General features: G+C 35.9%; 1 protein-coding gene and 1 long non-coding RNA gene across 3 annotated transcripts; both read right to left on the bottom strand.

Moving 5' to 3' along the window:
• On the bottom strand, positions 338–4,465 carry LOC109843404. Its single transcript, XM_020412338.1, has 3 exons — positions 4,405–4,465; positions 1,807–2,358; positions 338–1,657 (listed from the first exon to the last, which is right to left on the bottom strand). The coding sequence occupies exons 2-3, from the start codon at positions 2,352–2,354 to the stop codon at positions 694–696; spliced, it is 1,512 nt and encodes a 503-aa protein (XP_020267927.1). The 5' UTR covers positions 2,355–2,358; positions 4,405–4,465; the 3' UTR covers positions 338–693.
• On the bottom strand, positions 12,524–15,319 carry LOC109842919. 2 transcript variants are annotated; one of them, XR_002247433.1, is made up of 6 exons: positions 15,191–15,319; positions 14,859–15,094; positions 14,526–14,735; positions 14,348–14,451; positions 13,669–14,265; positions 12,524–12,733 (listed from the first exon to the last, which is right to left on the bottom strand). It is a non-coding gene; the product is annotated as an uncharacterized LOC109842919 (long non-coding RNA). The 2 variants fall into 2 exon arrangements; XR_002247434.1 differs by having other exon boundaries at positions 14,526–14,663.

Below are 27,470 nucleotides of genomic sequence, written 5' to 3'. Positions count from 1 at the left end.
TTTTTTTTTTCATATTATCTATAGTTTTACAATTCTAATGATATATTAATCGTGAGTTTTTCATTATCGTTCTTATTAATTGGTAATGTTTATCTCTCTTTTCTTCTTTTCTTATCTTTTTTTAATACATCAAATACGGATATTTTTATTTTTATATAAACATTACATTAATATATATGTATAAACATTGGAAAAATTTGCAAAATCGACATCTTTTTGGCTAAATATTTAGCAAGACGGACTGTTTTGCTAAATATTTAACAAATTAGGTCTATTTTGCAAATTTCTTCTATAAACATTACATTCTTTTAGTAATGTGCTCCTTTGTTTTACTTCATAAACCTCAAGCGACGGATACTGTGGAATGGATGGATGGAGTACATCAGCAACTTACAACATATATAACTGGTGGCTCATTATTAATGAACGCGATGAAAAAGCCATACAGGAAAGAAATACAAGGACAACAAGCTGGGTGGGATGTAGCAAAATCGGCTAGGACACAGTATATCACAAGAGCAAGTAGTAGTATCCTGCTGCCGTCTTGCCTGCCACCTCCTTTATTGGAAATCATCACACAAAAGTAAAAGCACACAATAGATAGATGATAGATAGCTTAGCCGGTGTTGCATGCCCGGCACGTAGACCGCCTTACCGGAGAGCAGCATGCATGCCTAGAGTGCGTGCCCATGCTCAATCCAGACCGTGGTTTTTGTGGGGCAGGACGGTGGCCAAAGAGGGCCAACTGGGAGTGATCTTCTTAGGACCAGTAATGATATAGTCATCAGTGCCGCCAGGGGCAAAATTGATGAGCGCGTATTGGTCTCCTTTGAAAAGATAGGCCTCGTTTTTGGTGTGGGAAGCAAAGGCCGCCTCAATTCCGCTCTCAAAGATGGTGCCCCTCAAGCTATGAAAGCCGTCGGTGATCTTCTTAGGTCCGCCAATGAGCCTTGGTTGCTTGTAGTTGATGAGAGCGTATCGATCCCCCTTAAAAATGTAAGCTTCATAGTCGGCTGAATACTCAAAGGCAGCATCAACACCATTCTCAAACCCGGTCCCTTTGAAGAAAGGGAACATCTCAGCTATGGTCACGGGTCCTTCGATGATACGGTCATCCGTGCTGCGGGGAGCGAAATTGATGCGGGCGCAGAGGTTGCCTGTGAATATATAAGCTTCTTTAGAGTCATAAGACCCGAAAGAACAGTCGATGCCGTGTTCTGCAAAGGCCGTCTTGGCTAGGGAAGGGAAACCGTCGCGAATAAGAAGGGGCCCGTTCAATATCTTGTCATTTGTCCCGCCGGGAGCATAATCTATCAATATATATTCGTTCCTCATGAACAAGTAGGCTTCATTAGTGTAATACGAGCGGAAGCCTGCATTTATGTTGCTATCAGTGTTGGTCACCTTCTCGCCGTACCATATGGCAGTCCCACTTGGACTAGTAAAAGTGCCATCATCTGGGGTACTGACGTCCCGTTTCTTCCGCAGGGGTTGCGGATCAGTATAAGTGATATTCAACGGTACTCTCCTGTTGTTTATCATGCAGTAATCCACCGCGTTATGAATGGTAATGAGCCTTCTTTCTGGATGAGAAGCTGGATCGATATACGGGTTCATGACTAACACCTGGTCCACCCTCTCCCGTCTCAAATGCCCCCTGCATTTATTAACTAACTCATTGGATCTTAATTTCTACGTTCAAAGTGCGTTAGACGATCGATATGAAGTGGTACTTTATAATAAAACACCGTCATGTTTTATATACATATATATATGACTTATAATTCACTGGGTTACGTTACATACCCGCCGGACTCAACAAGCCTGAAACGCTGGGCAGAGCGAATGTATTGACGGTTGATACCCCGAACAAAGGCGACCTCATCCTGGGCCTGGTATCGGTAATTAGCAAGAGTCAGAGCAACCCAAATGCCACCAGGAGCATAGATCTCGTAACGCCAGACTTCCCGGTCCCTGTAACTGCTGGTCTGAGGAACATACCCGCTATTAAGGGTGGTGCTAACAAAAATGTAGTTGTTTCGATGCGGGTTCATTGGTGAGCCAGCATTGTAGACGTAGTCGTGAAGGTTATAGTAGGTGCTGTCCGGGGTGTCACCTTGCGCGTCAGCTTGGAACCCATTTATGAACACCTGCTCGGGTTCCAGTGAGCTCCACCGGAACACGTGTCCGTGTACGTCCTCTTCATTGTAGCTGGTCCTAAACACCACTCCCGGTCCGTTATATTGGTGCATAGCCTGTACCAACTCCTCTGCTTCCATCAATCCTTCTTCCCCAACAGGTTGAGCTAGGTGCGCCGAGCATCCTCTGGCTACCAGGTCTGTTGGGACTGCCATCCTTCTTTTTTTTTTCCACAAAAATCAATCAGAATTAATCGTGCTTGCCTTTCAATTACAATAATTAAAATTACCTGTACCAATATAATATGCTTGCTAGGAGGACTAGTAAGCCTCACACGAAGATTGTTATGTCGACGTGTGAAGCTTTCTGAATAAGAGTAGGTTTCTTGTTGGTTTCACGGTCAAATCTACTCATCATCAAATGATTTTGTATTACATACATTTAAAAGTCACTTGTTTAAAGTTTAAAAGTTCAACACAATCTTATAAAGGTTTAAGGATTGTTCAGTAATAGAAAAGTCTTCTACTTTTCTTGAAAATTATTATTAGAAAACAAGGGGCAGAGAAACTTATTCAAATTTTAAAAAATTTCCAAAAAAATATTTTCCCACCTCACCAAAGTTGCACTTCACGAGGAAAACAATAAATTATTGTTTCCCAAACTTTTCTAAATACTTTTCCCTATAAGGTTGAAAAAAAAAGTAATTATGACAAGTTGATTTTTTAGTTTATCAATTATGTAACGAATATTTTGAAATTTATAGTTCGATATGAATGAAAAATCAAAATCAATTCAATTTTGATATCAATAAATTTATAATTTATGAACATTTAAACTTTTGTTAAGAGATAAATAATTATGATATGATATATTTGTTAAAAAAAGCATAAACAATTATCAATGGTCCTTTTAGCCCACTAAAAAGTGCGTAACTTTTCTAACATAAGAAAAACAATTAGTTTAATCAGTTTACAAAGTACTCTTTGGTAAATTAATCTACAAACTTTTTGTTTATATATAAATATAACTCTCACTCTCCATATCGAACTGAAAAGAAAATACTTCCTACTTATGCAAAAATTTTAATGGCATAACTCCTTTTTTTTAAAGAGCTTCACGTATTTTATTCAGTGTGAAATTAATGAGCTACCTAAAATCTAAGCTATCTTTCAATTGAAACTTTAGTTTAGTTTTGAAGCAAATAGATAATTTTACTAATAAAAATTACTTATTATCTGATATTTAGTAAGATCAAACTTTTTTCGAAATGACTTCTAAATTTTATGTTTGTCTTTTACCATTCAAGTTCTATCAAACTTTTGCTTTCACTTTATTCATATATTTTAAAATGCCAGTTATATTTACATTAAAGTTTAATAAGAAAAAACTGTGGCATTGCCACGACAAAACCTAGTTAATTTTATTTTATCAACTTTTTATAAATATGAAATTATTAGGTAAATTCAACCCAGATACGCTAACATAATTATGCCGTTTGTATATGTGAGTTCAGAAGTACTCATATAAAAGCATGGGTTTACACCACCTCAGTCATGGTGGCCAGCCATAAATTCACTTAGGGGCTGTTTGGATGTCTTTAGGAAACTAGAGTATTTATGACACAAAGTAGAAAATGGTTATCCACCTCATCACTTTCCATTTGAGTGTTTACATTGTTTGGTTAGGAATCTTTGTGAATCCTAAAATAATAGTATTACATTGTTTGGATGGTATAATGTAAACTAGAGTATTTATGACACAAAATGGAAAGTAGTTATTCACCTCACCATTTCTACAAGGTTTTGACTTTTTTATTATTTTTTTGGACACATTTATGACATTGTGTCAGCTTTCCAACAAAACCACTCCTAATTTTGGTGATTTTGCTTTCGATGACACCTCATCAAAAGATGTAAACTTTTTATGTAAAAGAGAATTTAAACAAACAATGTAAAGTGATGAAAGCTGACATTGGAACCCATTTTTTTACACTTTCCATCCTTTTACATGGTAAAAACATACAACCAAACAGCCCCTTACAATCTACCATGGGTGTACAGATCATGAACTAGATAAGAACCGTTTATATAGGACTCTGAAGGAATTTAATTTCCCAATTAAAAACTCTCATGAGAAAGGTTGAGAAGTGATCTATATCATTCTCAAATTTCATCAAAGAAAACGTGGTTCATGAAGGACAAACCAGCTGACCAAGTGTGTCGGTAATAATTTTAGATATATTATGTTGATTACAATTTATAATACCTGAAGATGCATCAAAGCTTTGATGATTGCTTGAAAATATTATTAAATCTTCTATATTGAGATGCTTTATGTATTGCACTTGGGGTAGATAAGAACCGTTCATATAGGTCTGAAGGAATCTAATTTCCCAATTAAGAACTCACATGAGAACGGTTTAGTAATCTATCATTTTCAAATTTCATCAAATAAAACGTGGTTCATGAAGGACGAACCAACTGACCAAGTGCGCCGGTAATAATTGTTGGATATGTATATATATTTTTATTTCTTCACCATCACATGGGCTGCTGCAGCCCATGTGATGATTTAATTTCAAAGGTGGTGGGGCCCACCGAAGAAAAAATTGAACGTGGGCCCCACATGCATAGTAAAATAATAATATTTTATTAGTACATATAGTATTTTTTCAAATCCTATAAATAGACCCCAAATCCTTAAGGAAAATTCATTCCAAAAACAACAATCAATATATACAGTTATATATTGTAAAATAGCTAGTGCTTATAGGAACAGTGCCTAGATCGAGAAGGTCTGTTAGATCGATGAGATCTTTACCTTATAGATCGATGAGATCTTTGCCTTACAAATCGAGGAGATCTTGACAGTATCAGGTTGGTGCACACCAGAGTACTGTACTGCTGTTCCTGAAAACAGTTTGACATTGGGATCCTTGCACTGGAATAGGCCAAATATTGCTTTAAGATTGTTGGCGTCTGTGGTTAAATCTGGAATAATACAGATATAAAGCAGCAAATAACTAAAATAAAGCTTTTTGGTCAATGAATTAAAGTTTTATTCATCTTCCAAGTGTGTAAAAGAGCTGTACATCAAAAAACCAGGATTAATATAACCTGGTAAACAAGAAGCTGAAATTTTATAGTTACAACTTCATTATCACTTCCTTCACATGTGGAGGAAAATCTTCATTCAAAATTTTAGAAAAGATGGAGAGTTTGATAGCACGGAAGAGAGAACCAGAACCCCTTGCTTTCCCCTGAAAATTCTGACATTCCTCTCTTGCCAGATTAAGTAAACTGCTACTGATAGAGTCATTCTCTTCAAATTCTTCTTAAACCCTTTTCCTTTCAAACAGCAAGAGAACCATCTACTGAGTTGATCCCAATGATAGGTTCTTCATGTAAATCCCAACCAATCCATTGCATTGTTCCTTACACCAGCTGAGTACTGACATTCAAAAAACAAATGCTTGCAATTTTCCAGTTGTCTAGAACACAAAACACAGCAGTTAGTGCTAAGAATTCCAAAACGACACAACCTTTCCTGAGTGAGAATCTTAGAGTGATAGACTAGACAAAGTATGATAGAATGCTTGGGATAATTCAGGCTCCCCCAAGTTGTTTCCGCCCAAGTAATTGATGAAGATGATTGAGTTAGAATATTGTATACCAGAGATAGCCGAAGTTTGCCATTGATACAGCAGCTATTAAGAGTGTTTAGCACATTATCCGCATTACAAAACTTAGCAAAGATCATGTTTCTAATTTTGAGGAGTTGCTTCCACATCCATGAGTCATTCTTCCTCTGTTGAATTTGCCAAACACTTGAATTTTGTAGATAGTGACCATGGATCCATTTGATCCAAAGCAGGTCTTTCTTCTGATGAATCATCCATAGTAGTTTCACAGCAGCTGCTTGGTTCCATAATTTGGCTGAAACAGACCTAAGCCTCCCTATTTCTTACCCAGGCAAACTAAATCCCAAGATATTAAGTGAATTTTCTGACCCTAAAGAAAGGGTGAGCATGTCAATTTTTTCAAAAATCTTGCTCGGCATGATATAGTTGCTGAACCAGAAGGTTTGTATCCCAGGATGACTAATTTAATCATTTGAATTCTCCCCGCATAGGATAGATTCTTGTTTTGCTGCTAGCTTTGAAATTGATTAGTAATTTTGCTTATAAGAGAAGAACACTCGAAGTGTGTTATATATCCTTCTTGTTGTCAAAGGTAGCCCCAAGCATCTCATAGGCAAAACACCCTCTGAAAAGCTCAAATACGTGCAAATTTAGGACTTTTGATTATCTTCAATACCACTCAAGTAGATTGCACACATATTGGGATTGGCTTCCAGTCCTAATACTTGGCAGAATTCTTGCAAGCAAGTGTTTAGTCTAGTGATTGAGCTCATATCAGCTTTGCCAAACATTAACAAGTCATCTGCAAAAAGCATATGTGTTATATTCATTTTAGAACATTTGGGATGAAATTTGAACCTTTTCTCTTCCTTAAGCGGCTCTAGTCTCCTTGACAGGTATCCCATGCCTATCACAAAAAGATGGGGGGAGAGTGGGTCTCCCTGTCTCAGAACTCTTGCTCCATGGAAATAACCATGCAAAGAGCCATTAAGGGATAGAGAAAATTTTGGAGTGGTGATGCACTCCCAAATCCAACCGATCATTATTTCAAGGAATCCCAGACCCTCAAGCATAGTCTTGATGAAACCCCAATTCATAGTGTCAAAAGCCTTCCTTAGATCCACATTTATAATGGCTCTAGGTGATATATGTTTTTTCCCATAGTGCTTGATGAGCTCATGGGCTAAAAGGAAATTACTTGAGATAAGCCTCCCTTTAACAAATGTACTTTGTGCATCATTAACCAAGAAACCCATGATATTCTGAATCCTGTTAGCAATATTGCAGCATGCTATTGGCCTGAAGTCAGATGTTGAGTTTGGGTTGAGGATTTTGGGAACCAAGGTAATGGTTATAGAATTTAGAGCACCGAGAAGTTTATCTGAACTAAAAAATTCCTCAACTGCCATGAATATATCTTCATTAATGACTTCCCACGCAGCCTTGAAGAAAGAAGCACTAAATCCATTTGGGCCTGGGGCTTTTCCATCTGATATAGTGAAGACAACTTGTCTAATTTCCTCTCTGGTGATAGGTTTACTAAGCTCAACGCGTTGATTGGAAGAGAGAATTGGCCCTTTAGAGATAACCACAGGATTAGGAGGTGTAGTGGGTATTATGGTTCCAAGCAGTTTTTTGTAATATTGAATGAATTCAGAGATGATATCTTGTGTATCTGTAATCCTGATACCATTTTCAGTGTATATAGACATCACTCTATTGTGGTGTCTCTTATTCTTCATAATAGCATGGGAATATTGGGTGCTTTTATCACCTTGCAATCCTCACTTGATATTAGCTTTTTGCCTGTGAAATGAGTTTTCACAATCAAGTAACTTTGTGTATTTCCTAATTTGTTCCTTTTCCCTGGCAATCAGACCTGGATTAAAAAGGTCAGAACTCAGTTGAGCTTGTATATCATATAGCTCTGCTTTAGCTCTGGATAATTGTTCACTAATATTCATGAAGTGTCTTTTATTCAGATATTTGAACACAGGTTTGAGTTTTTTGAGCTTGTTTTGCACCATGTACATGCTGTATCCAGAGATATGCTGATTCCAAACTGAGCTAACTGCTGGTAGGAAGTCTGGGTGTTTAGTTCACATAGAAAATAATTTGAATGGCCTCTTGCCTTCACAATTACCTTCATCTCCAACTGTTAACAATCCTGGGGAGTGATCATTTGAATGGCCTCTTGCCTTCACAATTACCTTCATCTCCAACTGTTAACAATCCTGGGGAGTGATCAGAACAATATGGCATCAGAAAATCCACAATTACCTTCATCTCCAACTGTTAACAATCCTGGGGAGTGATCAGAACAATATGGCATCAGAAAATCCACCTGGCTTGATGTATATTAGAAAATCTAGTCTTTATTAACTAGAATTCTATCCAACCTGCTCCAGACTCTTGTAGATGCATCTTGCTTGTTACTCCAAGTGAAAAAACATCTAGTGGATTTAATATGTTTTAGCTGGCTTGTATCAATAAAATTCTGAAAGTCCTCAACCTCTGAATTTGTTATTTGAGTCCCTCCTAGCTTCTCTTCACTATTAAGTATGGAATTGAAATCACCTCCTACTGGCCAGGGTCCTGACACATTCCTTTTGAAAGTTATTAGATCATCCCAAAGAACTTTTATGCCTTCTATATGATTGAGAGCATATATGGTTGTGATTAAACACTTTAGTCTTACATCTTTTGATTCCACATTGCATGTAATGAATTGATCAGAACTATTAATATTCTGGACAGAGAGATAATTATTATCCCAAAGAATCCATATCCTGGCTTTGTTAGCAGTGTGATGCACATTAGAAATTCATTTCCAATATTTTGCAACTTTTTTAGCAATGATCTTCATTTTCTCTATAGACACTTAAGTTTCTAAGAGAGCAAGGAAGGAGATTTTGTAATCCTGAATGAACTGCTTAACAGTCAAGTGTTTAGAGGGTTTGTTAATCCCTCTAATATTCCAGGTGGCTAAATGCATTTATTGGGAAATACCACCCCTATCATTGCTATAGCGGTCTAAATCAAGTATCTGGTGCTCCAAACTTGAGAATTGTGATGCATGGATTGGATTACCAGGCTCTTTAAAATTGATTCTCTTAGCTACGTTTGCTCTGGTGACACTAGTGAAACCAGTAGTATTGATAGTGGGAGAGAAATGAAGCTCCCCAGAGAATTGACCCCTAGCAAGTACAGATTTTTTTGGCTCCTTTGACCGTGCAGCTAAACTAGGAACCCTTTTCATAGCAACAGGACCCTGTGTGACAAAGCCAAATATACCTGACCTATCTCCAGCTTCAGAATTCTTTGTTGACCCAGGAGGTGACTGAATTACAATATTAGCAGCAATAACTTGAGACTGTGCATGTTTCATAACATCTTGTGCATGTTTTGCACTTGAACTTTCATATACCCCAGAGTCAGAGTTTTTATGTGCAGTTGTTCCAGCATCTAAACCTCTCACATCAACATTGTGATGTAAACTTTTTTCCTTGTACATTCACAACTGGATTCACAGCATGATTTTGAGCATTTTGTCTGTTTACAGGAACCCAAAATTTTGTTTTATTCCTTCTATACTGACCAGTTTCATGTCCAAGTTTATTACATGATGTACACCATCTTGGTTTGAGTTCATATATCACTTCCTAAGCATAGCTTCTTCCATCAGGATCTTGAATGACAATTTGATCAGGTAAGGCCTCTTTCAAGGGCAAGTTCACTTCTATTAAAACTCTTGCGTAGCTTAACCTTTGCCTAGTAGCAGTAAGTTTATCTATTGATATAGGTTTACCAATGAGGCTAGCTACCTTATTGATCCCAATTGAACTCCAAAGGTTTAGCTTCAGATTAGGGAATTGTACCCAAAGTGGATAGGAAAAGTCTTGAATTTTATCCAAATCAGTGTCAATACTCCATATCTTTAGCATCAAAGGCCTAGAACCAAAAAACCAGGGGTCTACCTCTAAGACATCTTTCATTTGCTTCTCCGTTTGAAAATCAAAAAGGAACAGACCTATCTTGATTAAAGAAACCTTTGGAATAGAATAATTTCCCCATATCTTACTCACATATGTTTCCATTGATTTGAATTTAACATTCAAACCAATAACATGCCCTATTAAAGCATTTCTCCATAATTGTTCCCCTTCTTTCCATTCATCAATAGTAAAAGAGGCAGTTTTTGATTGGGAAGATGGCATGTAGCTCAGAGACAGACCATTACCTGATTTCCTGTTATCAGCAAACAAGCTTGCGAAGGTTTTTCTAGGTATTGGATCAGTTTTTCCATATTATCATCATTACCAGTAGATTTATCCCTCTCTCTCTCTCTCTCTCTCTCCAGATTTTAGATTACCGGAAGATACTGAATCATTATTAGACTTATCTCTCTCATTTACTAATTCATCAGAATTGATTTCCACAGTTTCAGTCAATGGAACAGTATCAGCATCAGAAATTACTTTTGAAATCTCTTGATCTGAGCTAAGGACACTTGTGGATTTAGAGTTTAAAGCCTGAGAAAAAGAAGAAACAGAGGGAATCACCTCCAATTCAACCTCATCAGCCCAGGAGTCCCTAGATGAGCTGCTGATTCCATTTCTGAGATGTCGAGCTTGACTTCCTTCCTTGAGAGGAGTAGCTAGGGATCGATGAGATCCAGACAAGAAATCAGTAGATCTGAGGATTCCTCCATCGATTTCTTCATCTTCTCTCCTTTTGGACCAGTCGAGCCCATAACATCTTCGTTGAGTTGATCATCATCTTCCTCAAGATTAGTATCAAAATGATCCTCAAGAGCTTGCGAACAAGAGCTTGAAGATCGCAGACCAATACTGAGTATCTTCCTTCCTCTTCTATTCTTCTTCTTCGCCATTGAAAACTAAGCGGGGGCGCACGATAGTAGAGAGTAGATCGCCCGCTATCTTATATCTTCAGACATCCCCCTCCTTTTTCTTTCCATTTACATATAACTAACTAATCTGAGTCAGTGATAATTTTAAATGTCAGGATATTTCTTACAACTCTAAAATTTTTAGGATGCTTTTTATAATTATTAAAACTATAGATTAGAAACACATGAAATATAGAAGTTATAACTACCAAACTTAAAAGTAAGTTTTTTAAAAACACTCACAAATGTTTAAAATTACAAATCACACCCTCAAAGTTCAAAAGCACAAAAAGGACTGAAATTTTAAAACTTGGCAAAGAAAAGTATAATTGTTTGGTATTATTAAAATAAGATATATATAATTTTTAATTAGGATTTACTATCCCTTTTCAACTTTTAAAAATAGTCTAAGTTGATACTTATAAACAAGATGTAAAACACCATATTTTGATAGAAGTATATGTGAACTATTAGTGATAAATAGTTTTATTTGTGGTAAATGACTTGAGGTCATGGATATAATTGGTAACAAGTTTCTAGATATGTATAAGTGTGGTTTCATAGAGTTTGTGCATTGGTTTTGGCAGAATAACAAAACATGCACGAATCTGGAAATTAAGGTCTGCTTAGTCGACTTATGAGTCGACTCATGAGTCGACTAATGAGTCGACTGATGAGTTGATCTATGAGTCCACTGAAGCGCTAATTTTGGGTTTTCTTTTAGTTGCGGGTTTGATTGGGTTTTGTTCGGATTTTAACCGTAATATATATATATATATATTATTTTACCCGAAACCAACCCAAAAACCTATCAGAATCTCAGAGAAACCCTAGCCCCTCTCTCCACTCAAACCCTAGTTCGTTTTGGTGATTTTGGGGAATTTTTGGAGGATTTCAAAAGGATTTTTGGGGTGCTGTCGAAGGAGGATCGTTCTCCAAAGGGCTCAGGAGTTTTTCTGCATACCAGAGGTGAGTAACATCTCGCCCAATCCTACACCCACTGTTTGTATTTCTTATTGAGTTTTCTTTTGGATTTATTGATCCTAAATCAATATTTTGCGTATAAAAGTATATCTCTATAGTATTTAATGCGAGAAATCAATTGTTTTAATTAATAAAAGTTCACTATCGTTTTGTAACCTAGATCACTACTAGAAGCAAGACTTTTAGCGACGGACAAATCCGTCGCTAAAAGTCTAAATTCTGTCGCTAAAACCTTTAGCGACAGAAAAAATAAAATTCCGTCGCTAAACAACCGTCAGTACAGTGAGGGTAGCTAAAATTGTTTTTAGCGACGGATATTCCGACGCTAAATTTCAGCAACGGACTTTTAGCGACGAATTATCTGTCGTACTATTTTTAAAAATAAAAATAAAAAAACATTAGCGACGGATTATCCGTAGCTAAAACAATTTTTAGCTACGGATTTTCTGTCGCTAAAACATATTGGCGACGGCGTGTCCGTCGCTATAACTAGTTTTAAAAAAATAAAAAAATAAGGTGAATTTTCCGTCGCCATTAACATTAACATTAACGACATAAAAGCCGTTGCTATTTTCCGTCGCCAAAACATTTTGGCGACGTCTTATCCGTCGCTATAACTAGTTTTTAAAAAAATAAAAAAATAAGGCGATTTTTTCGTCACCATTAACATTAGCGATGGAAAATCTGTCGCTAATGTTTGTCCCCCGTATCAGTTTTCCGTCGCTAAAGGTCTATGTAGCAGCGGCCAATCCGTTGCTAAATATTTCCAATACATTTTTAAAAATAATTGAAAAATTGAAAAAACCTGTACAATAATATAATAAATTTAAAAACCTATTCAATCAGCAGTATAATATTCATTCTCATACATATATAACACATATAATTTAATTAAAATATCCCAGCATAATAAACGTTGTTTATACAGCACACACCATGATAAATATTGTTTATACAACACACTCATTCATTGTTTTCAAAGGTTAAAAAATAAATCAGTCCTCCTGATCATCATCATCATCCTCCTCATCACCAGCTTCACATTGTCTAGAAGTCCCGGCCTGCAAATATAAATCAAACGTTAACAACATGGCATGATATTCAAGTATAGCAATAAGAGAGTATCATGGCATATTCTTATGTATACGCACACACGCACGCACACGTACACACGCAAGTATACGCACACACGCACGCACACGTACACGCGTGTACACATGCACGCATGTATACACGTGTGTACGCATGCACGCACGCATACACGCGTGCATGCACGCACGCATACACGCGTGCATGCACGCACGCATACACGTGTGCACGCATGCACGCACGCATACACATGTGCACGCATGCACCACACTCCACACCCCGCTCCCCTTCCCCCTACATCACCACCACCACCAAATCCCCACTCCTTCCCCTCCCCACCACGACCAAACCACCCACCAAGCGATCACATAACCAACCATACGAACGCACGCACCACAACAACACAACTAACCAACCATACGCACACACGCACGCACACGTACACGCGTGTACGCATGCACGCACGCATACACGCGTGTACGCATGCACGCATGCATACACGCGTGTACGCATGCACGCATGCACCACACTCCACACCCCCTCCCCCTCCCCCTACATCACCACCACCACCAAATCCCCACTCCTTCCCCTCCCCCACCATGACCAAACCACCCACCAAGCGATCACATAACCAACCATACGTACGCATGCACCACAACAACACAACTAACCAATTCACCAACCAATACTACCATCACTACGCACGTACGCACCATCAACACCACCATCACATAAAAATATTATACGTATATATTTTGGGCTTTGTGTTAGGGTTAGAGTTAGGGTTTGTATATAAAAGTGTGTATCGATGTGTGTGATATCATTTAGTCACATGGCATATTCATAACTAAGTAAGAATTAAATATATTTAATTCATTTAATTTAAAAAATAAAGTATATATATTACCTGATCCGCCATAAATCGTCTCCTATATGCCTTCCTGAGCCTCTTCAGACTGAGTCGACATGAGCTGTGTGAACTCTAATTGTTGCTGCTCCGGCGCCTTCGTTCTTCCTCCGCAATCCGCTGATATGTTATTTGCTGTGATTGCCAATCTTCAATCGCTTTCATCCGCTGCTCCATCGAGTCTTGATATGAACTGTTTCCTGGTGTTCCTGGTGGTGCTGCAGACTCGTAAGTGCTACTAGACTCGTGCGGCTTCTGCTCGGATCCTCTCCACCGGTATCTGTTCTTCCTACTTGGTCCAATGACCGTCTCGATAATGGAGTCCTCCTCCTCTCTACTTAGCCGGGCCAGAGTGCTAGAATCAACCTGAGACTGAGATATTTGCTCTTGTACCTTGGCATGTAATTTCTCCTGCGATATTTCAAAACAACCCGGGCAAGTCAACTTTTTAATGATGCATTGTTATGAAATTGAATATACAAATGAACTGCTACTTATAACCAGATCCTTGTTCTTCGTCTTATTCTCTTCATTGGTGTAATTCGGGCTCCAAGAAGTCAGAATACGATCTGCAAAATGTCCGAGATCTCCCCTTCCCTATTTTATTCAAATATATTATTAACCCATAACACATAAAGTATACTCAAATTGACAATTTATAAGCTAATATATTATATACCTCAAGCGACAATTGATGATAATGCTGGCTAAAGGACCTGGAACCCTGTGATGCTCGTAACTATGGGGAGCATTGCGGTTCCTCCTTGCTATTTCAGCTTGAGCCTAGAAAACAATGTCAAATCAGAAAAATATAGAAATTCAGCTTATAAAATAAAAAAAATCTACAGTAATAATACCTGGATTTCAGCCGTGTCCCAGTAATCACAAAGTGTAAAAAATTCTACTCCATCTACACGCTCGTCAAGATGCCAAAAGCGTTCCCAATCGTTTGTTATTTACATGAAATATTTTTTCTTCACCTCAGATCGCCACCTCTTGAATGATATATTGATTTGCGTGAAGCAGTAAGTCCAAGCACAAATGTTATCATCAAGGAAGAAAAATCGCTTCAGCATATAAAAAAAGAGATACAAATCAGTGTATTAAACATAATAATAAACTAATAACTCCAAATGATGAAAATCTGAATAAATGACTCCTGGCAAAAAAATAATAAACTAATAACTCACACATATATATCTCCAACAAGCCACTAGCGCATCAATTCGTTGTGATTTCCACATCAAAAAAAGATTAAAGAAATCATGTCTCCTGGCTAAAGCGGCGAGAAAATTATTGAAAACATTGGCAAATGCCCCGACAGGCACTCCGTGCTCCTATCAGATCACAGCCCTCCGATGAATATCAGGGATGAGGTTCTGTGGCTTGGTAGCACTACGGCCGCGCCTAGGAGGTCACCCGGTACCTGCGAAATAATAAAAATCGGGTGACATATAAATCAATCCATACCCATAATAAAAAGTAAAATAATAACCGATAAACTATAAAAATCTATTCACACCTTTCAGTTCGATGCATCTACGCCTTGCTTGTTTGTACCTACGCTGCGCGATAGGTCGCAAAGCATGATAAGATTCCTAATCCCCCTTCACCTTGGCCGGGTCGTGGACTCGCTGATCTAGAATAGAATCTGGTGGTAGTGGCGCAGCTTCTACAGCTGCACTATACGGCTCATATCTCCGCTCCTCCAATACATCTGCACGTAGCGGCGGCGGCGGCGATGGTATCTCAGCATGCTGTGTAGGATCAGCCTGTGCCTCCGCATCATGTGAAGCATCTCCGCTGCCTGTGTCCGGTGGCGGCGAGTCATGTGTAGCATCTCTGCGTTCTGTGTAGGAAATGTTAAAAAATAATGTTAGGCTCACATTAATAGTTTATAGAAATGTACATATATAACAAATAAATAAAAATACCTAACGTAGAGGCATGTGCGTCGCCTCTAGACTGTCTACCAAAAAGTCCCTCAAGCGCTCTCTTACGTAGTCCTTTTGTCATCTATACTTTGAAAATATACTGAGCATCCAAAAAAAGCATATAATGCAAATAATTAATAAATAACACATGGTAACTAGTCAAACAGATAATGTAAAGGTAATACTCTAATACATAACACAAACTAACACATGATAACCAGTCAAACAGATAATATAAAGGCAATACTATAATACATGACACAAACTGATACATGATAACCAGTCAAACAAATAATATCAAAGTAATACTATAATACATGACACAAACTGATACATTATTATGACGATGTTGAGGCTCTACTCTGCGACCGTGTGCGATTAGCCTGAGACTGTGTGCGTGCCGACAAAATGACTGTTCTTATAGTTTTATCGACTCCGCTGTGGACTGGTTTTTTACCTTTATGCCTTGGCTCACATATAATCACAGGTACATCAGGGTGTGCTAGTGCAATTTCATCCATCAGATTATTATTTTGTGTCAAGGAAAACTCAACAACTGTTTCGTCGACCAAGATAACCTCCTCATCGTGATCTTCGTCAGACACAACTTCATGAATGTAGGCTCTAGGCGGATTCTTAAGGACAACCCATTCGTTATTTTTCATTATGTCTTTGACATAAAAGCACTGTTTGGCGTGATCAGCTAACATGTACTTTTCATTATGATATATTTCCTTGTTAAGATTAACGAGTGTGTAACCGTAGTCATTCTTTATCCTTTTCAGCTCACACCAACGAACCTTAAACATCACATGTCTGACTTCCTTATTGAGCCCATAGAAAATCTCCACGATGTTTTCTACCTGACCTAGCAATAGAATTCACCTTGTATCGGATTTAGATCTTTTGAACTAGAGTATGACAGTTGCGAAAATGAGCAGAACACACCGCTGTTTTACGTTTGTCGTCTCTCTTCGAAACTGATGGTGTTAAACCTAAAGCCGTTGATGCCTGGAATGACTTTCCTGAGCAAATCTAATAACATCTCAAAATGTGTAACATCCATGTTTCCGTCGAAAGTTACCTTAGTCATTGATTTCATTAAACTTTAAGCGTTACAAATGAATTCAAATAACAAAAGAAAAAGATTACAACTTTCTTGAAAATAAACACAAGATCCGTTTATCGGCTCTTGCTTGCGTGGGTTCTTTGCCAGTGCCGGGGTTAATCCGTGGACGACCTCGAATCAGATCCGGTTGCAGAAAATTGGGCAGATCTTCTACCTCACCAAGGGGGTATTTGCTTAAAGTCCTGAAATCGACAAAGCGAAATCAGGGCTCTTCTCGAGATTAAGACAAAGCCTAATCTCAAGGAACGGACGTACGGGCTTCAGATCCTTCGAACGGCTTCTCCTTTGCTCCGAAGTTCGCCGCGATCTCGTTGACCTTTGCTGAAATTTCGTGCTCCTTCACTCTTCAATCCGGCAGCACCTCGTCCTCTTGATAAAATTCCAGATCCAGAAAATGGAGGCCTTTGGCTCATATTTATAGGCCTCAAAATGCGGTTATTTGGATAAGAACAAGGGATTTGGCTCTATCTTTAGTCAACAGCAGCCTAACCACGTTTGAGGATGATCTCAAGTCAGTTAAGAACCCCTGGAACCGATAAACCCTGCAAAAAACCAACTTAAAACCGTCAAAACGTGTTTTGAAACATTAGACTGCGCGGCGGAACGATCTGACCCGCGCTCGCGCGGGTCGGAATAATCCGTCCCGCGCTTGCGCGGGTCGGATCATTTCGTCCTGCGCTTAGCGCGGGTTGGCCGACTTTTTCCCCTTTTTTGCTTCTTCTCTTCCGAGACTTGTTCTTGTCGCGTATTCGATAGATTTGTTGATTTGTATGCTCCGTCGCGAGACCAATCGTTGAACGCGCGTTGGTTAATGTACGCGTGCTGATCGATGAGCGCGTGCTGATTGATGTGCGCGCATTGACCGGCGCGCACGAGGCGGTTTTTCATGTGCGCGTTTGACCGGCGCGCACGAGTTGGTTGACGTGTGCGCGTTGACTGGTGCGCACGAGGCGATTGACGTGCGTACGTTGATCGGCGCACGAGTTTGTTGATGTGTGCTCGTTGACCAGCGCACACGAGTTGATGACGTGCGTACGTTGATCGGCGCACGAGTTTGTTGATGTGTGCTCGTTGACCAGCGCACACGAGTTGATCTGACGTACGCGCGTTGACCGGCGCGCACGGGCTGAATGGCGTGAGTGCGCCGAGCGACGTGCGCGAGCTGATTAGGTGAATCTCTTTGACTCGCCCATTCATTGCTTCGGATTTCGTGTGGGCTCTCGTAGACAATTTTAGACGCCTACAAGCCATCCCACTGAGTGTTTGGATATGAAGAAGCTGTAGCATAAAAGAAAGCCTTGTGAACTCCTTGCACCCCTCGTATAACGGTGACTTATTTTCTTCAATAAATCTCATCAATCGGTCTACATCTTGAAACATATCAGTAGTGTTGACATCACTCGAAGACGGTGTTGTAAGAATATCTTCCAACATATTAGTCGTGTTAACTGTCGGATTATCGACATCAGTGAACTCTTCCTCTAATTGCATCACTGGGATGCCTTCCCCGTGATGACTCCAAAATACATAAGAGCTATCAAATCCATTGATTGACAGATGAAAACTTACGTCACTCCTAGTGAGCATTTTACCATTCCTGCAATTCTTACAAGGACAGAAAATCGACCCGCTCAGCGACCGTAGAGGGTTGGTGTCAGAGTAGGCTAAGAAGGCTTCTATTCCATCCTTGTATCGGGTGTCTAGATGCCTCCGATCATGTGGTATGCTCATGAAAGATTTGTCAGGAACTGCTCGCATCTAGAATTTAAAAATTAATGGAAGTGAGCATCTCCCTAGATATATCATTTTAATTTAGAATAAATGTGTATGACCGGCTGTCAGAGGAAGGCCTCTATCTCATTAGGTATGTAAATGTGACATGTATATGTATTTACGTGTGTTCAAGTGTACTATCATTTCGTCAAAATTTGTAAGGAGAAAACCTAAATTACTATAGAAGGTCTTCAATAAGGTTAAGAATGTTGTGTGCAGCGAACATTTCGACAGCACCTCAGCAGCACAACAAGAGAGCCAGGTCACAATAGGAATTCATGTTTCACAAAGGAAACAAGAACCTTAAGAAAAATATCTCAACAAAGTGGGATATCAGCTCTTCCTCTCATCAGTTCTAGGACTGACCTGTCGAGGGAACCTAAATAAGCTATTACAAATCACAAAATAGCGAGACAAACTAATTGCTGAGGGGGTATAACTATATTTGTAAGGAGAGAACCCAAATTGCTAATCTTTTTTTTATGTTTAGAAGAGTAGAAAAAGTTCACTGAGGGGGTATATGCACATGGAAATACTACAAGGGGATCCATGCACACAAATAGAAGTACATGGGTTTGTCTGCAACTTGCGATAGTACAAGGGATCATTCACAGTTAATCCTTTCAAATTTGAGTAGTAGAAACAAAGTATAAGACGGTACCAAATAAACACAACAGACAGATGAGGATAGATGGTTATAACACGTTAGTCTACTGAATATGAACCGTCTCATACATCAACATGCAATTCAAAGATATGCAGACGATCTATTTGTATTCATGATCTGCACCAAACATCCCTTGTAGTATTTCCAGAAATGGCTTAAATTTTTTTTTGTATTCATATTTTGAGAGATTTCGTGGTGTGGTATGCCTGCTTTGCATTTGTATATTGTTAGCACAGATTTTATACAACATTTATATTCACTTAAAATTGATAGTGTATGTCTTGTTCTGCCTTTTTTTATATGATCTGCCACAGACTCACAGAGTACTTAATAGAATTCCCAACCCGAAAACACCCCCTACACACACACACATTATTACTGAAGCAGCACGCCACTTTGTGAATGGGTGTATACATGCATTCGTGTCCATACCCATGAGTCACTCTTTCTTTTTGGTGAATTTCTTGAGCCAATCACTAAAAGAAACTTATACTAAACCCACAAGAACTTTCAAAGTTTTTGTAGTAAACCCTCAATAACTTCTGAAATTGCACTAAACTCCTAATAACTATTAGGCTTTTAGAAAATCTCCAATACATTTCTGCATCTTGCTTATAAATACTGTAATAGCGTTAGTGCACATTTTGCATTAACAACAGATTGAGATCCTAAATATCGACTGATGACATCATTGTGGTTATCTGTAAAATCAAAAATTTCTGGGAGATTTTCTACAATTCAATAGCTATCAGTGGTTTAGTGTGGTTTTAAGAGTTATGGGGGTTTACAGCAAAATGTTGAAAGTTCTTAGAGGAATACCGTAATTTACCCTTAGAAAAACCATGACTGCACCTAATATAATTAGTACAATCTTCCATCAGGAAAAAAAAGTACAATCTTCATTCATTAAACTCCTTTCTATATATTTTAAATCGAAAAGAATCATAATCATCATATTATCTTACCAAGACAAAAATGGAATAGGAGCATTTATGATGCCTAGCTTAACGATTTTATGATAATGCTACATGCAAACTACATCATCCTAAAATTTGTGCATCCTGATTTCATACCCCCTTTAATATCCACAAACAACAGAAATTCATAGACAAATTGCAGAATAACTACTCATAGCAGCTTTGTTATTGTACTAATAACTGGGTAATTTCCAAAAGCAAATTCAAGGCTCCCCTGAAGACATCAGCCCAAATCAACGGAAAGATCCAAACATTATGTAGGAGGAGAGAGAAAGAGAGATTGAGGGGGAGAGAGAAAGAGAGGTGAGGGAGGAAGAGAAAGAGAAGGGGAAGAGGGGGGGGATGAAGAGAGAGAGAAGGAGAAATGAGATCTGAGAGAGGGATTTGGGATAAATCCCTCTCTCGGGCGCGGGCTGCCCAAATTTTTTGGGCACGCCCACGCCCATTTTTTTTCCCACCTAACTTTTTTAGCGACGGAATTTCCATCGCTAAAAAGGTTTTAGCGACGGAAATTCCGTCGCTAAAAAATCCGTTGGTACAACATAAGTGACGGAATTTTTTCCGACGCTAAAAATTAATTTTCCGTCGGTAAAATTGTTTTGCCGACGGAATAATAGCGACGGACAAATCCGTCGCTATAAACCATGTTATAGCGACGGAATATTCCGTCGCCATTATTCTGTCGGCAAAACCCCGTATTCTAGGAGTGGATCCAGATCTGGAATTCTAATTAATAAAAGTTCACCATTGTTTTGTAACTTAGATCCAGATCTGGAATTCATTTTAAATATGGTTTCTTGTGATTTATTGTTTTCAAAACGTTTAAACATGAGTGAATATGTTTAGGGTTTTAATGCAAGATAATCATGCAAATATTTTCGTTTTAGTTTAATACATATGTGTAAGAATCGTTTTTGCATTGCTAAGACTGATGAAGATGATCTTTATGTTAGAATTTTTTTTACAAATAATTATGTATTATAGAAAACAGGGGATTTCCTGCTCAGTCGACCAATCAGTCGACCTATCAGTCGACTCATGAGTCGACTGATTGGTCGACCAATGAGTCGATTGACGAGAAACTTTCTTCCTGTTTTTCTTCTTTATGTCTGTTAAGTCGACTAATGAGTCGACCAATGATCCCAGTGGACTCATGAGTCGACTGAAGAGGAAACTCCTAGTTTTTCCTCGTTGTGGATCTGTTTGGTTTGTTTCGTTTTTAACCGAAACTGTTTTGGCATGTTTACTGTTATTGGCTACATCTATATGAGTGAGGAGTCACCTCGGATATCTGCATTTAGAATTTATGTTTATTTTGTATCTCTACACGTGAGATAATTTGCGAACACGAGTGTAGGGTTGCATACTGAGACATGTGAGGCATTAGGGTATATGCATCTTTCATATATTTCACCTAGTCCATGTATTGGACATTTGTCACCCTCAGTCCATGTGTTGGACAACTTTTATATGCAGTCCATGTGTTAGGCATTCATTACATCTAGTTTTAGTCCATGTGTTGGGCATCAGTTTAGAACTTAAAATTTGCACCTATTCTTACATAGGCCGGACATGACACGTATATAGGTTGTGATATGACCTGGTATTTTAGTTCTAAGATGATGTTGTTTTCTTTCATTATTATGTATGTATTAGATATTGGGTTTTGAATTTAAGGATTAACAATTTGAGATACAAGCTATACACATGAGGGTTTCCTTTTTTGGATTATTTCGCTCGACGTACCTATGCTCGTATTGTAATTTCCTAAATACTAAAATCCTCTTTTTCATAGGTATTTACAATTTGAGCTATATGGTATATACATGAGGGTTTCCTTATTTGGATTATTTTGCTAGACATACTTATGCTCATATTGTAATTACCTAAATAGGATTAATGTCTTTCTATATATGTTATAACTGTATTTTCTGCATACAACGAGCCCTTTTCCTTTGGGGTTGGTTGTTATGTTGCTCGCTAGTGCTTTGACGCTCGTTGTCCCTCCCCCTTTTAGGTAACGAGCCCGGAGCCCGGAGAGTCGCAGGTTGATGGTGAGGTACTTTAGCTTCAGCTATTCTATTATAGTTATATTTTGCTTTTGAACTCCACTGTAGGATTTGTTTAGACATTTTGAGAGTTTATTCTAATAGTTGTAAAGGCTATGTGCCTTATTTCCTTTTATTCAGACATTTGTATTTGAGACTTTTTGAGAAATTCCAGTCTATACAGTTCAAATATTTACTTGTACTTTGGTATGTTAGATGATAAAGTATTAATTTGATCTCTATTATTTCATCAGTTGACTCTTGTATTATCTTTTACTTGTTTTTATACCTACACCTATTATTTGACTCTACTAGAGAGATAGTAATTGTGATGGTAAAACATGTTATTACACGGTGTGGTGCATAACAGGTTTGACATTCTTGATTTCACCTTGGACTGCAGCCTTGTGTGAACTCAGGGGCGTCACACAAAAGTAGTAAGAATTGATTAAAAACATCCGATTAAGGAATAAAAATTTTAAAAATATTATAACTTAAAAGTTATCATCACTATATAAATTAAAGTAACTGCATATAATTTTATTAATAAGTTGGAGTAGCAAAAATATATTAGTAACATTAATTAATAGATGTTTAAATCCATAAAAATAATAAAATATTATAATATAATAGCTTAGCATTAATTGACTATAATTTAGAAATATCAATCTCTAATGTTAATAATATTTATAGGATAAAAGAATACAAAGAATTATATATGAAGAAATTATCAGAATGTTCAAAGATATTCTTCAAAAGAATTAAGCTATTTCCATTACAAATGGGAAAATGACGAAAATAATTCTAAAATTCAGAAAACATTCATGAATCACTTGAATTGGCATTAACATAAGGCATATCTATTAAAGAAGTAGTGACTGAGTTACATTGAAGAATTATTTAATAATTTTATCTTAATCAAAGTAAAATTCTCCATGGAAGATATAAGAAAAATTAGTACGTATTCATAAATTTCATATTTTATTCTTTAAATACTAAAAAAATTAAATATTAATGTTATAATCTAAGGTAAATTGGTAACGAAAAATGTAGGTATTTAGTTTAAATCTTTGTCAAAAATGACAGGGATGGAGTAAAGATAATATTATTGACATAGCAGAACTCTTATTGGATGAACATCAGAAGAACTCATTATAAAAAAAAAGGTAGCTCTCAATCTTATTTAAGTAATAAATTAGGAATACAAAGAATTTCATATATATAAAATTAACAGAGGTAGCTCTCAATCTTATTTAAGTAATAAATTAGGAATACAAAGAATTTCATATATATAAAATTAACACTTATTCTTAATAAAATAGAATAAATAATAAATTAGGAATACAAAGAATTTCATATATATAAAATTAACACTTATTCTTAATAAAATAGAATAAAGTTTAAGTCTATATTTAAGAAGTTTATGTTGAATATCAAAAATACATTTAACTTCTTTGTGAAGTTAAAAGAGAGGATAAAAGATTAATGAGCCCAGGAAGATAGCAGCACAAAAAATACAACTTCAGTCTGATATCACAATCGATGTAGATGATGAAGACACTACTCTAGAATTGTCTAGAAAAGAGATAAAGGGGAAGATGGATTGATCTTAGCTCAATAAAAAATAAAATAGAATGAATAAAAGACAATATTTTCTGAATATTTTGTAGAATAGTTTAATTATTTTGAGTAAAATTAGAAATCTTTAGAAGGGAGTTTTATGAACTTTTTTAGTGCTTTTATATGCTCATGTAGATACTTTTATCATATAAAAATATACTAGAGTTAGCATTAATCTTTAATTTATAATTTTTTATGAAGCCTATCAATGATTAAGAAAACAAACTCCATATTCTCTTTTGTATCGTTTTAGAATACTTTTAATCAATCATTTTGCCTTATTGGTTTTAAATATTCACCTTTCTTGTATAACACTATTTCAATATTTTTTATTTTTACAATACTATACTTTCTCAAGTAAAGCTTGGTTTCATGTCAGTCAAAATAATATATAAATTCAAATTAGCTTCAAATTATATTTGTTTTCTGTGAATTCAAATATCAACATAAAATTTTTTATTCGGGTGTGGCCCGATTTACAACGGACATGCAAATAAAATAAATAATCACAATATTAAAGCTTAGAGATAAAAGTAAGCACAAATTTAAACTTAGAATGAGGAAAAACTTTAGTTAGAAAATAAGCTAAAAATATTTGTCCATGGTATTTAACCACGTGCATTGCACGTGTATAAAATCTATGTTTATATATATATATATATATATTATATATATATTATATATATATATATATATATATATATATATATATATATAGTATATATATATATTTATATATATTATAATATATAGAGAAATATGAAGTATGTTTGGTACCAAGCATAAAGTTATGCTTGGATAGTGAGGTGTCAAATCCCCTCCACGCATTCAAATGTGGGGAAAAATCACATAGGAAGTGAGTGGATGAGGATGTCACACATTACTACCAGCACAAATTTGTGCTTGGTACCAAGCATCACCATATATACTAATATATATATATATATATATATATAATATATATATATATATATATATATATATATATATATTATATATATATATATATATATATATATATATGTATATATATATATATATATGTATATTATATATATACTGTTATATATTATATATATATATGTATATATATTATATATATATCATATATATATTATATATGTATATATATATAGTATATATGTATATATATATATATATATGTATTATATATATATATATGTATATATATTATATATATATGTATATATATATATATATATATATATATATATATATATATATATATATATATATATTATATATATATAGATATATATATATATATATATATTATATATATATATACTATATATAATATATATATATATATATATATATATATATATAAGAGAGAGAGAGAGAGAAGAGAGAGAGAGAGAGAGAGAGAGAGAGAGAGAGAGAGAGAGAGAGAGAGAGCGCAATATGGATATGCTTGGTACCAAGCACTAAAAGTTGTGCTTGGTAGTGATATGTCACATCCCCCTCCACACATTCAAATATGGGACACATTCACATGGTAATGAGTGATGAGGATGTGACACATCACTACCAAGCATAAAATTTGTGCTTGGTACAAGCATACCCATTTTTCTCATATATATATATATATATATATATATATATATATATATATATATTATATTATATTAGTTATAAGTCCCAGGGCCGGAGGGGCGACAGCGCAGCGCCGCGCGCCATATATATATAATATAATATATTATTTACCATCACGCACACACCTGCACACTAGGACGTATTATTTGAAGATCGTGCTAGTTCGCATAAGTTGACTGAGATGAAAAAAGCTCTTGTCTTTCGTTTCTTTATATAGCTAGCGTTCTAAGTTTTAATTTTTTTTAAAGTCCTTCACTTGTATTTTTAGTCTTGGGATGGTTCCAACCATTAACAAAATAGTTTGGTTGTTTCCATTTAAACTTTCTATAATAGTATAGTGCACGTGTGTTATACGTTGTTGGATTAATTTATAAGTTTGATGTTAGGTGTAATTTGAGGATTTTTGCTACCTTTTTATCGTTAAAATCCTAGAGTAAATATAATCTTTTATGAGGCTTATTTGTGACATTTCAAGGTCCTTTTTGTAAATTTTATAGCATATCTATAAAATTATGAAGTTTTAGGGTTGTTTTGCAAATTTAAAGGTTTACTCTATAATTTTTTTAAAATTTTAGTTTTATGAAACCAGAGCTTTCCAATAAAACTTATGGAATACACGAAAGACGTTATTCAATTCGTGAACCTAAAAAGCATAATTTTATTTGTTTTATAATTTAACATAATGTCTGACGTTTATAATTTAGCACATGCTGGGGTTTTTTATTCACAAATTTGTAATATAGTTATACCATTAGGATGGATAAATAACATACTGATTGTAAAATAATAATTTAAATATTTTGTATTAATATGAAAATTTTATGTTCTATGAAAACTAAAAAAATACTCTACCAGAGCTAAAAAATTAACCAAAATCTATATAGTCCTCTAAAAAGACTTAATCAGAGCTTCTTCAATTGTTAAGAATAAACATCATCAAAAAAGTTATGGGGTCTTACAGTAATGTGTGTCATTATTTTGCTCTAGCAATATTTTTAAGTTGAACCTATAAATTTCAATCAGACAAAACTTTTTGTGAAGGTTGGATTTTGTAACTCAGTACATGATTTTTTAAGGAACCATCATGATGGGTATGATCAAAGTATATCCTCAGTTCAAAGTTAATTTCCACAATAACAGACTGAATATTATTTGATGTTAAAATTTTTAATCTTTTTCTTCGTTATGCTGGAAAATATGGACTTCTATGTGCATATTATGCTAGTGCTAAAGATCTTTGCATATACATAGTAAGAGAAGAACCTAAAAATCTCAAACTCATTCATATAAATATGGGAAACTACTCTTTGTTTCATCTTCAATTATTTGTCTTACTTGATCAGTTGGAAGTGAAGTAACTTGACGTGTCATTTCTAGAATTTAGTCTTAAGACCTTGAGCTCTAAATAATACACACATGTCCCGAAGCCTCACTCTATATTTAGCTTATTTCGAAATCTTACTTTATAAGTGTTAAGAATGAAGTAGGAAATTATACTTAAAAGAGAATTCATAGAAAATTTTAAACAAATTAGTTGTGATTTATAGTGGCTAGTATAAAAATAAACAGTTGAATATTCTCTATGATTATGGTAGTGATCATTAGTGAGAATTAAGAAAGAGAGAGCAGGAGATTAATTTGTTATCGGGAAGTTATAAAAACTAAGTATATTTAGTTTCTGCTGAAATTAAAGGATAGTGTTTGCTGGGGTGGGGGTGGGGTTTAATTATTATTAGTGATGGAGGTTAATGGATGTAGTTAAAGATTAGGAGATGTTATGAGTAAGAGATTAAATAAAAAATTTATAGGTAACTAATGGAGAGGTTATGAGGTTATGAATATGAAGAGGTTATAAGTGAGACATTATTATTATGTCCAACTTTTTTTACCCATTTGCACCATCTTAAGTTTTGATAGCATATTACAACTATAACTTAAAAATAAATTATGTATTTTATTACTTTAAATAAAATATTTTAAATAAAACATATTTTGTTAAATCATGAATTTCATACTTGATTGGGTTTTATGGCTCTC

This window comes from Asparagus officinalis, chromosome 5 (genome assembly GCF_001876935.1).
Source record: "Asparagus officinalis chromosome 5, Aspof.V1, whole genome shotgun sequence".
NCBI classification, from domain to species: domain Eukaryota; kingdom Viridiplantae; phylum Streptophyta; class Magnoliopsida; order Asparagales; family Asparagaceae; genus Asparagus; species Asparagus officinalis.
Note: the sequence above shows the minus strand (reverse complement) of the source record. Positions and strands in the feature narration are given on the sequence as shown.